This window comes from Chlorocebus sabaeus, chromosome 5, assembly GCF_047675955.1.
Source record: "Chlorocebus sabaeus isolate Y175 chromosome 5, mChlSab1.0.hap1, whole genome shotgun sequence".
Taxonomy (NCBI): domain Eukaryota; kingdom Metazoa; phylum Chordata; class Mammalia; order Primates; family Cercopithecidae; genus Chlorocebus; species Chlorocebus sabaeus.
Window position 1 is genome coordinate 25,412,911 of NC_132908.1, and position 15,434 is coordinate 25,428,344.

General features: G+C 49.2%; 1 protein-coding gene across 2 annotated transcripts in view; it reads right to left on the reverse strand.

The window, feature by feature from the left end:
• GTF3C1 (general transcription factor IIIC subunit 1) overlaps positions 1-15,434 on the reverse strand; it is an 86,681-nt gene that overhangs the window by 27,133 nt on the left and 44,114 nt on the right. For both annotated transcript variants that reach the window (XM_073015257.1, XM_073015256.1), the window contains exons 11-23: positions 15,015-15,151; positions 13,662-13,815; positions 11,037-11,140; positions 10,061-10,245; positions 7,616-7,897; positions 7,169-7,314; positions 5,939-6,036; positions 5,361-5,457; positions 5,082-5,259; positions 2,336-2,477; positions 1,779-1,914; positions 1,295-1,376; positions 968-1,156 (exon numbers count right to left, since the gene is read on the reverse strand). In XM_073015257.1, coding sequence (XP_072871358.1) covers positions 968-1,156; positions 1,295-1,376; positions 1,779-1,914; positions 2,336-2,477; positions 5,082-5,259; positions 5,361-5,457; positions 5,939-6,036; positions 7,169-7,314; positions 7,616-7,897; positions 10,061-10,245; positions 11,037-11,140; positions 13,662-13,815; positions 15,015-15,151 — 1,930 coding nt within the window. The remainder of the gene's footprint in view (positions 1-967; positions 1,157-1,294; positions 1,377-1,778; positions 1,915-2,335; positions 2,478-5,081; positions 5,260-5,360; positions 5,458-5,938; positions 6,037-7,168; positions 7,315-7,615; positions 7,898-10,060; positions 10,246-11,036; positions 11,141-13,661; positions 13,816-15,014; positions 15,152-15,434) is intronic.

A 15,434-nucleotide genomic window follows, 5' to 3' on the forward strand; every position in this document is an offset into this window, starting at 1 on the left:
GATAGAATGCTATTTGTTATGAATGCCAGCCAAATAAACCACTAAAAACAGGTTCCTGTTTAAACATTCTGTCTTTATCTGAAATAGCTACCAGCCATCAGTGGCTGCTGTTAAAACTCGTGAACCACTTAGGAAATACAAAAGTGGTCGAAAAACTAGACACTGGTCTCCTTATCACCCCCTCTGCTACAAATACTGGCTGGATGAAGAACTCAAAATGGCAGTCTAAAAGGCACCATACAAGGGGTGCATCAAATCAGAAGGTGCTGCAGGCTTACGCGACTCCCAGCTTCCCTCTAATTTAAAAATGTAACGGGCCCAGCATGGTGGCTCACTTGAGGTCAGGAGTTTGAGACCAGCCTGGCCAATACGGCAAAACCCCGTCTCTACTAAAAATACAAAATTAACTGGGTGTGGTGGCATATGCCTGTAATCCCAGCTACTCAAGAAGCTGAGGCAGGAGAACTGCTTGAGCCCAGGAGGCAGAGGTTGCAGTCGGCCAAGATCATACCATTGCACTCTAGCCTGGGCGACAGAGTGAGACTGATGCAAAAAAATAAAAATTTAAAAATTAAAATGCAACATGCCTTTGAACTTTGGCTTGATTAGCATAAACACAGATATTAAAAGGTAAACCCCCCCCCCCAAAATTAGGATTTGGGCTAGTTGTGATGAGGCTGTTGCTGACATTTTTTCAGCTGAGATGAAACTAGGCATTTGAACTGAATGAGTTCCTAAAGTCAGAAGCTCTAAAAGGGAAGCCTATGGGACACTTGAGGCTCTCTTGTCTGCCAGATGGATGTGGAAATAAAGCAACCATCACAGAGAGTCAGTGCCACACATCAAGGGAAGGTGGAAACTCGCGTTGAAGGACAGAGCTCAGGCCCGGCTGGAGTGAGGCTGTTGCATGTCTCCAAGCCAAAATGTAAAGACAAGACCCAGTAAATGTAAATGATCACAACTTAACCTTTCTTTCTTCTCTTGATCTTCTTCCCAGGGTCCTTCTTCAGCCGCTTCCGCTTCTGGCTTTTCCCACCCCTCACTCTCCGGTTTCGGTCCAGCGAAGGCTCTCGGTCCACCTCAAACTGCTCTTCCCAGTCAGCACAGAGCTCGGAGCCTACGCTTGCTTCCCCCCAAATATTCAACCTGCTGTTGCCTAGACATAATCACAGGAGAAAACAGTTTCAGGATGAGTGCTATAAAGGACAGGAAGACCAAACTGAACATAGGGTGGTCGTTTAGGCCCTGAACTGGTACCATATTTACTTCTGGGGTGAACCCTCAGCACACGTACCTCTGGCACTGAGAGGCAATGGGCGCTTAGACAGAAATGTCTGGAGCCTCACTGTGAGTCCGTTCTCTGCGGCAGTGTTCTCCTGTGAGACAAGCACAGCACTGGGATGAAGCATGAGCTTCCACGAATCCCCAGCCGCCCAGAGTAACAAATGCACCAAGGTCTCTTAGGAAGCTAAGGGCCGCTGTGCACCGACAGCCAGGGGCTGGAGTCTCCTGCCACCCGCTTTACCATTGCTCATGTACTCCCTCCTGGAGGACCTGTGTCACCCAGATCTTCTGATCCTTCTTTAAAAAGGAATACCTGTCCACGTCACAGAGTAAGTTAGAATTCACTGGGAAAAAACAGGCCAGGCACACATTTGAGGGGCCTGACGCACTGTCAATACAGAAGCCAGTATTTGTGTCTCTGGTCAGGCAGGGAGGGACAGGAGGGTGAGCAGCGAGGACCCCTGAGATTGTGGTCCATTGTGACACATGCCCACCTTTTTGGCCTGGTTGATGATGTAGCTGGTCCAGATCCAGTTGCGCTTGAGGTGTCCATAGAAGCTGGAATCAAGCCCTGCGGCACCCAGCCCATCTCCGGGGATCAAGCCTTCATCCACCACCTCACGACTTCCACTAAAAGACAGGAAATCAACAGAAAAGAACGCTTCTTGGTCATCACTAAAAAAGAGAGCCCATGGCTTGGGGTGAGGGACATTATTTATAACCAACTTTCACCTTTCCAGAAAAACACCCCAGAGGTAGCAATGAAGAATTTGGGGGCCCTAAGTGTTGACTGTTTTTCACTTTTGCAAGATAAGTCAAAAATCCAGATTTTTATATAAAATTCCAAAATAAATTTTGATAACTGATTACATTTTTAAAAACAAGATGTGGGCTAAATAAAGTATGTCTGGAGCCAGCCATCTGCAGCCTCTGCACCAGAGACACAGGCCGTCTGGCCTGACATCCTAAGCCAGACAAGGGCGGGCAGGCATCTGAAACGAGCACCACCACAGCCCAGTCCCAGCTGGCCGCGCTTGGGACGGACACGCACGTGGTGTACTCCAGCATGGCGCACTTGCGCTCCAGGTTGTGCTTGTCCATGGCGCTCTCCTGCTCCTTCTGTAGGCTGCCCTCCTCGTCGCTGCCCTGGTCTGTGCTGCTGTTCTTCCTGACGCGCGGGCAGCGCACCACGCCTGGAAAACCAAACATCAGGGTGACTGATCACACCTTCCTGCTGCAGCTCTGGTGGCTACTGCCTGTGGCTGAGTGGGGAAGAAGAGTGGATTCCCCGCCTGTGAAAAGGCTCCCTGGCCACTGGGAGGTCTGAGATTGTTAAGACCTCTTCATACAAAATATCCATACAAGAAAGTCAGAGGAAGAGAGGAACAGAGGAAGAGAGGAACAGAGGAACAGAGGAAGAGAGTCGGAGTACTGGTGGGTGACCTGAGGAAAGAGTTTATGCCAGACTGAACTCACTAAAGACAGAAGGCAGGCAAGGCAGTAGAGAGAGCCCAGCAGGCTCAGGGAGTCTAGCGCAAGGGAAACCCAGGCCTTCCTGTCTCTCAGAAAGTCCCGGGAGCTGCTGGCGCCAGAGTGGCAGAAACGACGGCCCTTGCTGGTGGAGGCAGGAACGGGGAGGGGCCTGCATAGATAGATTGCTGAGATGTACTGCATGAAGCAGGCCTGGGCCCCACCTGGCTCCAGGTGCAGCCAGATGTCTCCTAAGTGCTCAAGAGGTTTGCTAATGGAGTTGAGAAATGATATCCAGTTATTCTATAATACAGAAAATTGCATTTCTTGCAAAGAAATATAAGATACCACTAAAAGCACTGCTTGATAGGTGAGGGAAGGTTTGTAGACTCTAAAGACTCTCTCCTAGCATGCTCGGAGACCTCGGCTCGATGGCATGGCTGGAGGGGCCTGGGCCGCGAGAGCGCAAGCCCCACACCCCGCAGCTGGAACTTTACATGAGACGCCTTGCCCAACTTCACCTTGGCCCATATAGTGGTGGCAGTGGAGTTCTCAGCTTAGAAATTAACTAAGATTCAGGGAGGTTACAAGTAGCTTGCCCGAGGTCACCCATTTGAATGGACCCTTGAAACTAACAGTATTTAAGGCAAAGCTTCTCATATAAATAACAGCAGCACAAGTCTGCTTGTGAAAAACGCACTCTCTGGGTAGGGCCCAGTAATCAGCATTTAATATGTTCCTCAGGTGATTCTTACGCAGGCTAATGTTCATGCAGCACCTACTCTAAAAGATGATTGCATCTCATTATATGATGCTTTTCCCCTCGTCCTTGGGGCAGAACGTCTTCAAATGTTTATTGAATGAAGGGATAATCAATGCCTGATTAATGGGCTCAATAAGCCTCTGCCATTTCTGCTCATGAACACCTAAAGGGATGGAAATTCACCAATTGTCAGGCCTGAAAAACTCTGGTGCAAATTCATGCTGGTTCATAAATTTTTATCTACATATAAAATGCAGGGGAATTAGGGCATTATTAAAATCTAAATTGGCAAAAGCCTAGCTCACTGCTGAATGCCGAGGATTCTATGAAACACAATGTTCTAAAATATGTCTGGACCCATGAAAGTTTCTAAATACAAGTGCTATTACTCTTGGCATTAAATAATTCTGCCAAGTAAAATGTGTGACTCCCACTTTGCAAAAATCAAAATGTGATACTGGATCTTCCAGCTTCAAGAAGGGAGGAGCAGAATGGAACTCCTCTTGGAGGTGCAAGTTGAACGTGATTTCCTTTCCCTCCTGGTAGAGGTGGCAGGAAAAGGCCAGGTGGAGAGAGGCCTGGAGGAAAAGCACTACAGGCGAGGCTCTCTTGCTTTCTGCAGACCCTCCATGCATTTGATCCACATTTACAGGAAGCCAACTGTGCACCCGGCCTTTGCAACACATCGTGGCGATGGAAGCCAACTATTCTAAACACGAGGAACTCACAGGATGAAATGGAATGATGCTAATAAAGCTGTGGACAGGCTTTCTCTGAGAGGTGATGCCTCAAGTAGGAGTGGGCATCTGAGAAGCGAGTGAGGGAGGGAGGGCCCTTCTAGGGAGGGAGAGGGGTGTGGGCAGAGGCTCCCAGCAAAGCCCAATTCAGCAAAGTCACCAGCACATCATGTCAGTTCCCTCCAAAACACCTCTAGCCCTGCCCTGTCCTCCCCACTGTCACCAGTGGATGCCACTCTCCTCCCACCCACATGGCCTCCTCTCTTTCTCCAACATACCACTCAGGGCCTCAGCTTGTGGCACTGCCCCTACCTGGGATGCCCTCCCCAGCTCTGGCCCTGGCTCTGCCTCATCCTATAGGATTCAGCTCCAATGTCTCCTCCACAGCAAGGCTGCTCCTGAGCCCTGGAATAAACACCCCTGCAACCAACACCCGGGCCCTCATCGCACTCCTGTGAGCTGTGTCTCCTCTTCACACTAGATTCCAAGTCTCACGGAGGCAGGGCGGGGTGTGTCCTCACTGCAGCATGGTCAGGCAGAGGAAGTGACACACATCAGGTGTTTAATAAATACCTACTCAGCGAACAAATGAAGACAAAGTGCAGCTACCTGGGCTCAACTGGGTGGGGGAACTGGGAGCACCCCACCCATTCAAGACCCACCACTCTCCTTTCTGAGGGAGCCCCAGGGGTGCTCTGGGCCTCTGGGGAGCACTCGGAACACACCACTGGTTGAGGCGACTCCTAGGCTTTTCTAGCCCTAAATCCCAGTTAGCACACAGAAAGGAGCACAAGCAGCCAGGTCCAGCTGAAACAGCCGACACCCACCTAGTGGGGTGTTGAGGCAGACGCACTGCAGGTCAAACCAGTAGTTTTCCACATCCTGCATTGAGTTCAGGACATAGAGGCGCCTCTCGAAGGGCCGGCTGCTTCGCGCCAGGTTGTAATGTGGGTCGCAGATGGTGGTGTCAACAATGACTGCATTCTTCTTCAAGAAGATAAAGACCTAACGGGAGACACCAGACGGGGAGAACCCACATTGGGTTTGGCTGCTTGGAGACTGTTAAACAATCAGAATCTCCTTTGTTTCAACTTGAGAGACATTACCTGATCTTTATCCTGAAACTTTTCCGTGGGACCAAACTGTAGCAGCCCCATGTAGCACAGCCTCTGAAGGTTCTCCACCACCGAAAAAATGTAACGCCTAGAAAACAGAGGGGGCGGGAGGTTCCCATCACACCACACTCACAGCTAGCCGCAGAGGTCTGCATGTGGGGTGAGGGGTGCGACTTCCTTCTTCTCTTTTCCACCTGGTGGTCACTGGAGGACCAGCCTCAAGCTGACACTGTACTGAGGCCCAGAACTACCCAACCTAACACCCAACCAGGGCCACAGAGATCAACCTGACACCGGGGATTTGATTTGGAAAGTAAAAGTAATGAAAGGGGGAAAAAAAACATTCCCGTACTTGCAGACATTAGCAGCAGATTTTACTTTAAAAGAACCTTCAAATCAAGTAATAAATCAATACTTCCATTAATATTAATAACTTAATAAAAATCTTGAGTTTTTGCAAGCTGGAAGTTAGAAACCTTTTCCTCTTCCTGGTGAATGATGGCTCAGAGCCCTGACTAAAGGGTTTGTTTAGACCTGTGGCCACTCTGGATCAGGTTCAATGGCCTCACCTCTTGTACAGAAGCTGCTGCCGGATGGGCCTGGGGAGAAAGCGGATCAGCGTGTGCTTCTTCAGCGGGTGGTTCAGAAAGTCCTCCAGGTTGTCCACCTGAAGAGGTGATGTGCAGGTTCAGCTCACCCTGGCCCTCAAGAAACTTGAAAAAGTGTTCGCCACTATTTTCTGAACATAGTCTCCCTGAACCTGCCCACTAGGCTCTCGTCCCTGCCTCACCAAGTGCCAGTGCATCTCTGCCTTTGGCCTTGCTGCCCCTCCCCTCCAGCCCAACTACCACACTGCAGGGAGCAATAAACAGGTGCCCTCCTACCCTGCTGGTGGGCATAGAAATTGCTAAACCTTTCCCGGGGGCAACACAAGAATATATACATTTATATTAAACAAGAAAAGATGAGATGGAGAACACGCGTTCCTTTTGAAGCCAGTGATTCTGCTCCTATCCTTACCCGAAGAAAATAATGCTGGAGCCGCCAATCTATGTCTACCAAAAGGTATTCATCAACATATCATAATAAATACCTACTCAACGGTAGCAAGAAAGTGGAATTTAAATGTCCAAAAATAGAAAATATTATAGTTAAATAAATTAGACAAGAATACCATGAATCTACTTAATATCAAGTCTAAAAAAGTTAATGACGCAAAAAATAGGAAACATTCTTTAGTCAAAAGCACAGACAATAAGAGAGAATATAGTTTCAATTCAGTTTTTTTTTAGAGGGAGATCACACACATACCCGTGTACACACAAGTATGTATGGCACAGAAATGAAAGACTACAAAAAACTTACCAAGATAATTACTTAGTAGTAATTATATCTCTGAGTGATACAGTTATGGGTAATTTCTATTTTATCTTTCTCTATTTACCAAATTTCTAAAAACATCATGTTTTATTGTTGTAATATAATTGTCTTCTTTCTGTCTACCTACCTACCTACCAATAGATCCATTTAGAAGAACGACTCTTTGAAGTATTTACCCCTGATCAACCACCCACCCATCCACCCAATCATCTTTCTAATCTAATCTAGTCTAATCTATCTCAAACAAATCCTTAAAGTATTTTCCCTTGACTGAGCATCCATCTATCCATCCATCCACCCATCCACCCATCCATCTGGGCAACCCTGGGTCTTCAAGTATCCTCCCTTGCCCAGGTGAGTGTAGGCCTCCCAGCCCAGAGCCGAGGGGCCAGTCCTGTGATGGCTCCTGTCACCAATACCTTGTAGCTGACTTGCACGATCTGGACGAAGATGGAGAGGGGAAGGCAGAGGAGGATGTCGCTGACGAGAGCCCAGCCAAAGCCGAAGTCCCTGTGGATTGGGAGCGGGGGGATGTAGCGCATCCACGAGGCATCGTCCACATACACTAGGAAAAAACTCACAGTTACCCCCGGCAGCCAGGATCCCAGTCACCATGGTGACACATGGTGACATCATCTCCCAGGAGGTCTTGATGTCCTTACCCCCAACTCGAGGAAAACTCTACTTGTCAGGCAGGAAGGAAGATGAGGAAGAAAGCCTGCAGGTTCAGGAAGTGTGGATTATGTTTCCATTTGGATCAGAGGCTGCAGCCAGTTTATACAAGGATAAGGAACCATCATGTTTCTCCCTGGATCCTACTACTGGGCCTGCCTGCCCCAGGTGCAGGAGTGGCAGGGGCCTCTCACCTGTCTCCGTGGCGAGCTCCACTTCAGCCTCCCAGGTAACACTGCCTTGGCTGTCTTTAGATGGGGCTTCAGAGCAGGCCTCCCAGGCATTTCCAGAGGAGGACGGCCGGAAACCTGCCCTGCCCGACTCCTGCTTTATCGTTCTCCGTTCACTGATGAGGCTTGGTTTCTCCACAGTGCTGCTGCCAGGGTGCCCATAGATGAGGTACCACAGAAACATGTGGACCACCCGCAGGCGAGGCATTTTGGGCAGAAACCCTAGAGAACGCCCCAGTCCGGGAACTAAAGCAAGAAAGGGAGAGGGCGGTGCTTGAAAAATCCCATATTGAATTCAGTTTAATTCATTAAAAACCGATTGAGTGCCATTATGTGCCAGGGGCCAGAAAGATGGCAAATATTCTTACTGTCTTAGAGCTTACTTTCTAATGGGCAAGGACTGATAATAAAATATAAGATCTAAAATAGCCCATCAGATGAAAACAGCTGGTGCAGAAAATAAAGCACAGATGGGAGGAGGGCTGCAATTCTACAAAAGGAGAGGCCTCACTGGGGAGCCTTAGAGTGAACTCCAGTTGGTGAAGGAGCTGCCGGCAGTGCAGACCCCTTGGGGAGTGTCTACAGGGCAAATGCAAGGGGCCTGAGGTGGGGGTGTGCCCCACACACTCCTGGAAGGGGAGGCGGAGCAAGGAAGGAGAGTGCAGAACCTGTGGCAGGAGGGCAACCAAGCAGGGCATCAGCAAGGAGGGTGGGAAGGTTTGGATGCCCCTCCACATCTCACATTGGCATGTAATCCTCAGTGCTGGTGATGGGGCCTGGTGGGAGGCGTCTGGGTATGGGTGATCCCTCATGGCTTGGTGCCATCCTCATGAGATCTGGTTGTTTAAAAGTGTGTGGCACCTCCCCCAACTCTGTCTCTTGCTCCTGCTTTTGCCATGTGATGTGCCTGTTCCTCCTTCACCTTCCATCATGGCTGGAAGCTTCCTGAGGCCTCAGCAGGACCCAAGCAAATGCTGGCACCATGCTTCCTATACAGCCTGTAGAACTATCAGCCAATTAAGCCTCTTTTCTTTGCAAATGACCCATCCTCAGGTATTCCGTTATAGCAGCCTAAGAACGGCCTAACAGAGGGCCTGAGAAGCTACTGGATAAGTAGCTACTGGATGAGAAGCTACTGGATACTGGCTTGATGAGAACTGTGCCAAATATTCCATAATCTCAGTTTTTGTTGTCATTTTGTGTTTTTTTTTGAGATAGAGTCTCGCTCTGTTGCCCAGGCTGGAGTGCAGTGCCATGATCTCAGCTCACTGCAACCTCCACCTCCCCGGTTCAAGTAATTCTGCCTCAGCCTCCCAATTAGCTGGGATTGCAGACACCACACCAAGCTAATTTTTGTATTTTTAGTAGACATGGTTTCACCATGCTGGCCAGGATGGTCTCAATCTCCTGACCTCATGACTCACCCACCTTGGCCTCCCAAAGCGCTGGGGTCACAGGCATGAGCCACCGTGCCCAGCCATCTCCGTTATTTTAAAGGGGCTTATTTCTTTGTTGATGCAAATGCACTGTTGCTTGGTTTTCCCCAGTGAGAGATGACGGCTGAGAGAGGAGGTAGGCACAGCAAGAGGGTACAGGACAGGCAGTCAGAAAAGGCCCACCCGAGGAACACCCGTGCTGCCCCTGGTCCATTCAAGTGCAAATGCTGTCTAGCTGCACACACTCATGCTGCTGTTCCTCCTTCACCTGTGCCTTCTAACAGGGAAACCTTGAGAGTAAATGCCACGCTGTGGGGCTGCAGCCCTGGGAAACGGAAGTCACGCACACAATCTCTTCCACTTGGAATCCCTGGGTCTGCTGTGTCTCGGACCCAATGCTGCCTGACAGTCGGGCCCCGATGAGCCAAATTTTCCCTCCTTCCTGAACCAGCATATGTGCCGTGGCCTGGAGAGGAGCTGAGCATCCTGATTATAATGCCATGGCCACCTGCTTTGCTCAGCACAAATTCAGAAATGAGGGAGGAGGGAATCCGTCAGCGCTCCAACTCTGAGGAAATTATAGGAGCACTCAGACTCATCAATGACTGTGCTGCTGGGGGATTTGTCGAGTCGGGACAGGGAGAAATTTTCTGTAGTTTGTAGAATGTTCCAACTCAAGGACATTCAGCAGAAGAAATTATTCTTTCCTCATATTGACATCTAGCTGGATTTTGTCTGAGTCTATCCAAAGCCTTGTAAGGTATGGCAGGCAGAATTGTCCCCATTTTGCAGATAGGCAAACAGACGCTGGAAGAAGTTATGCGGCCAGAGTAACAGGATCCAGCCCACAGCTCAGATGCGATTCTTCTGACTGTGGCTCAGAGCTCGAATGGAGACGACCAAGTGCCTCAAACATCGTCATACAAACAACAAATCAAATGTAACTAAACACAGACAAGAAGCTGCTGCTTACCTACAATGGGGTGATAATTTCTAAGCTGGGTTATGCCCATTTTCTTATCACTTTTTTTCATCCGTCCACTTTCTGATCTAGAGGAAGCACTCAGCTGAGAGTCCCCTGATCCACTTGGGCCCTCTTTTCCTTGACTGTCTTCTTCTGCCTCCCCTTGGGGCACTGGAGGCTGGGAAGTTTTAACCCTGCAGTTCAAATAAACATGCAATAAGGTACCGAGAAAATCAAGGGCTAAGAGAAAGGACAGAGTCTGTCCGTGTGAATCAGATACAGCCTCTTGGCCTGGGGGTTTCAAATTCTGCTCCCTGTAGGGGCCAGGGAGATGATGCAAACAAAATGTCAAGTCACTGAAACTTTTGGGGGTGGTAGGGATTGTGGGGCCCTGGAGAGGGCACCTCCACTTATGGGTGCTTCCTTGTGAGATAGGGAATCCAATATGCTAGATCTCTGACATGTACATCAATGCTAGAAGTCAGGAATTATATGAGAAATTAACCAGCAACTGATTCAAAGTATGTGTGGCCAATACTTAGCAGATCCCACAAACCAGCATGTGCAAGCCAGATCAGCCCTCTGCCTGCCTGTGAGAGTTTCTAGCTGAGACACAGCTAAGAACTTTCTCCCTCCCCTGAGTTTTCTCTCAGCTCATTACACGGTTCATGAATGAAATTAGAGAAGATCTGAGAAAGGCAACCAGAATCACTGTGAGCCATTATGAGAGTGAGTGTCAGACTTCAGAGGCCTATGATGGGGAGTGCTCTGTCAGACAGAATAAAGACCATTAGGACTTTTTTTCCCCCCTACAGAATCCTGAAATTGGTCCTTATTTAGACTAGGATATCATGGACCATGAACTCCAAACCAACAAATCCACTGATCCATGAAGGTATAAAGAAAGGGCTCTTATGGATTGCTGCAGGCTGACACACAGGCCTGGCAGCCTTGCTATGGGTTCCTTCCAGGCGCCTCCACTTGCCTGTTGGCTGTGCTTGAATTGGAGATCCGGAAGCGGACCTGCTCGATGGCACTTCTCACCAGAGGGTCGTTCTGGTCCATGGACGGGTGCACCACCAGATCCACCTGGAGAGAGAGGTTGGAGCATCCCACAGATCAGAGAAGAGCTGAGGAAGAAGAGCTGAGGAAGACTTGGCTCCACAAGTCGATTCCTGGTGGAACCTCAGTCACACCTGTTTTCATTAACATTTCCAAAACACAATTAGGAGATCGAAACAAAATGTGTTGCTGAACAGTATGCTGGTGCAGCTACTGGCAGCCAAACCCCTCAAGTGACCAAGCAATCAGGCTCTGCCATGGGTGCCGGGGCTGCTCAGCCCTACTGAGGAATCGGGCCAGGACACAAAGCCGTCCCCCTGCAAATCCCTCACTGGGCTGTCACAGCCCACTGGTTTCTGTTGCTACCTGGCGGGCTGCTCTGTGCCCCCTTCCCACTATCTGAGAATTTCCCAGTTGCTCGTGAGTCCTGAGGGCTTCCATCTGGAAAAGGTAAGCGGCTTTCATTAATCTACCCTTGCTGAGAGTGCCATCATGGGACTCCTGCCAGGCGCACGTCCAAACCAACCGGCAGAGAATTAGAGCTGCTTTTGTTGTTTTACCTTTTCCGAGCTACTGAAGCTGAACAGTTAAGGTGGTTATCATTTCATGAGAGATACACAGGATGAAAAACAGACTGTGTGGAAGGGAAGTAACTTGAACGCTCAGCAGGGAGTCGGGGAGTGGAGCACGGTGTGTGTGAGTGCACCAGTCATGCTGTGGCAGGTGAGGATGGCCAGGACCCCAGGGAGCCATGCTTCTTGCCTGTCTCTGCTGAGGCAGGGGACAGCAAGGTCAGGCTGTCTGAGTATCCACTCTGGCCAGCAGCTTCATGCTGAACACAGGCTCAGACAGATCTGGAAACAGGGCAGGCAACAACGCCTAGACGAGGGCTCCCGAACGCCACTCTTGGCTCATTTTCTCCTGATCCTCCTTTGTGAAATAAGGACCACCCCGCCCCCATCCCCAACCACCAGCTTTGTGGTTTTGTGAAGCTCAAATGAGATGCAGTGAGGCAACATTTCAGAAAAGTCAAAGGCAAGGGAGAAATATACAGCATTCACATTGCCCCACTTTCCACAGCCAAATGGCCCAGCAAACTTCCCAGAGGCCCCCACGGGCGGGGGAGAACACAGGAGCAAAGGCAAAAGACTGACACAGGCACACCAGCTCCAGTCCACATGGCCCCAGCAGATCAAAGGCTGCCAGCAGCACATGCTCTGGGTGCCAGAGAAAGTCCTGCCTGGAAACCTACGCTGGTACTAGAGTCACATGCACACGACGGAAGCCCTTTCCAGCCGGAAAAACCAGCTACTATAGTGGGACCTGGTGGCAAGAGGCCTGGGCACTTTCATTTTTGAGGTTATGTGGCCCCCCATGCTTACCCGCTGCCCCCATCCCTCGCCCACTCCCTCCAGCACTGCCTGGAGACATAGCTGATGCCTATACCTGCCTGCCGCTCCCTAACCCTAGACTGGAGGGTGGGAGGGTGGGGGATTCCTGTCTTCAGCAACTGCACTCTTTGAAGATGAACAGAAATCGAAGACACTGCTGCTACTGGGCTACGGTTTTTCTCGGCCTTCACTGAGAGAGGGCAGTACAGGAACCCACTGCCACTGCTCAGGGCACAAGTGGCAGGCTGGTGGGGAAGCAGGGAGCAGGGGCCAGGGGACATTATTGTTTTATTTTAAAGACTTACAGTAGATATAAAAACTGATAAGAGCTGTCAATATGGGAAGGATAGACACTGTTGTTTCTTAAGTCATTTTTTGTACTGCTCTGCAGTTTTCAAATTTCTCAAAAAATAAAAGTAGAAAAGCAAAAATGACCTTGCTAGCTTATTAAGAAAACAAAATATCAAAGCAGAGCTTTCTTAAGGCAGAGATTTAAAATGCAGTCAGAAGAAAAGGTCAGGAAATTACGAGCGACTGTCCCCACACAACCATTCCCTTTGGCCCTGGTGCCTGGCTGTACCATCACAAATTACCCTGACCGTGAAAAACGTGTGCCTTAGAATGTCCATGAAGCTGCTGAGCTACAGTTGCTATGGGAATGCATCCCCCCAAACTTTAAATTTTACAGAAATAGACATGTCGAGGCAGAAGAGATGTACTGCTCCCATCGGATAACCTGGCAGCGCATCCTCACTGACTTGATGCCATTGCTTCCTCTGGGATATTTCCTCAGCTCTCTAAGGAAAGCGTTCTTGCTGCTTAGTCTAAATTTCCCACCTTCTAAATGTTATTTCATTTGTCCCTCAATGACTGAACTTCAATATGCCTCTGCCTGCCTTCTGCTTCTTCAAGGATGGCTGCGGGGCTGGATGCCTGCACAGCTGCTGCCTGGAGTTGACATGCTTTACAATCCTAGCAAATTTTTGCTCTTTTCTGTTTCCAGCTAACCTGTATTCCCCAAATCAGGAGGCGTAACAGGAAATTCCCAGTCACTGGTAATAAAGCAACTACCAGGATACAGCAATGACAAGAGAAGCTAGACAAAAACTTCCAACAGCACGAGGCTGGCTCTGGACATCAGGGGAGGCCCTAGTTACCTTCTTCTTGATGCCATCTTGAATGACAGTGGTCCGATACAATCGCAAGAGACCTTCCTCAGACAGGTTCCGCACCAAGCGAACAATGGACTTCTTGCAGCACTTGGTGGACACACCTTCCTGCTTCTCCTGATCCATGATCATCTTCTGAATCCTGGGAATCACAAAATAAGCAGATAACACTCCCAATCTCAACTTGGAAGGCCTTCCTCAACCCAGGCAACAGAGACATGCCTCACGGTACCAACAGAAACAGGGAAGGACCAAAGAGGGTTTCCCCACCCTGGAAAGACTGACTTCTTGAGACATTAATGATTGTTTCCCTCTGTGGCAAACGTATCAGATAAGGACGAGCCACCAAAGACAGCAGCTTAAGAGTCTTTCACCAGCAACTTAAGAGACTACAATTTGAGATCATGATGGCAGGGAAACTGTGCACCATGATAGAAACCTGTCTTCACCAAGTCGAATGCTAATTTAACATTCAGATAAGGGCTGTTCCGGTTTATCACTAGCCCCTAAGATCTGAAGTGCGTTTTGACTTCTCTCTGGGTTCATCTTCCTCTAGGTCTTACTGAATCACGATGGTGATCTTTCTAGATCACTGATCATAGAATGCAGGGCCAGTGGGCGTGGTGGCTCACGCCTGTAATAGCAGCACTTTGGGAGGCCCAGACGGGCGGATCACTTGAGGTCAGGAGTTTGAGACCAGCCTGGCCAACATGGTGAAACCCTGTCTTTACTAAAAATACAAAAATTAGCCAGGAGGGTGCCTGTAATCCCAGCTACTCAGGAGACTGTCCCTAGTGGAAGGTAAGGCTCCTCCTTATCAAGCGGTTCTCACACTGGGTGCCTTAGAAGCCCTGAAAATGCCACCCAGGAGGTGGTGGTGACAGGAGGTTACAAGAACCACATCAGAGTTCAGAGCCTCTACTCCATCCCAAACACAGAAGCTCTACTTGTGTCTCTTGTTTTTTCTCCTCCAGAAGATGCTATTTGCACAAAATGCACCATGGAGAACTAAAAGTCTGGAAGTAATGCTACTACCCGCTTAAGTGTCTCCACAGCCCTTCTGGAGCAACCATCTTCCAGGTAAGGAAAAGACAAACGCACTTTCCCTGTGACTTCTGCTTCCTGCTCAGTCATTCTCTCTCTGACTAGTGTGCTGATATTCCTCAGTATCTGCTCCTTTTGAATAAGAGTAAACTCTAAATCCTTCCTACTGCAAAGGAACGAGACGAGAATCTACACAGTGGAACACAGATTTGAACGCCGCTCAGTGGTGTCCATGGCTTTTGATGACCAACTGGTAGGAGGATTACTGTTAGTGCAAGAAGACAGACAGCTCCTTACGTGAATAAACTCTCGATTAAGCGAAGATTGGTGACAGCTTCTATGATCAGATTCCTGCGTTTCAGCAGTCGGTAAGTTTCGTGTGGTTTGTCTTGGCCTGAGCTGTGCCTCCCAGTCTTCAGGGAACTGCTACTCTCCTAGAACAGAGACCAAAAGCACAAGATGAAACGGGCTCGGCAAGGTTTGGGGGCCACATGCCACTCTTGTGGGTGCACTGGCCCTCTTCAAGGAACTTCTACTCCTATCTTTCAAGAAGGGAAGCCGAGAAGCCTGTTCTCCTACACAGGATCCCACTACTCTACCATCTCAATGCTTTGAAAATCAGACATCGGCCAGCAGAGGACCCCGGGCCAGTTTATGAAGATCAGCTGGTTTCAGGACAGAAATCAGAGGCATCTACTCCAGCAGCTCCTGAAAAGG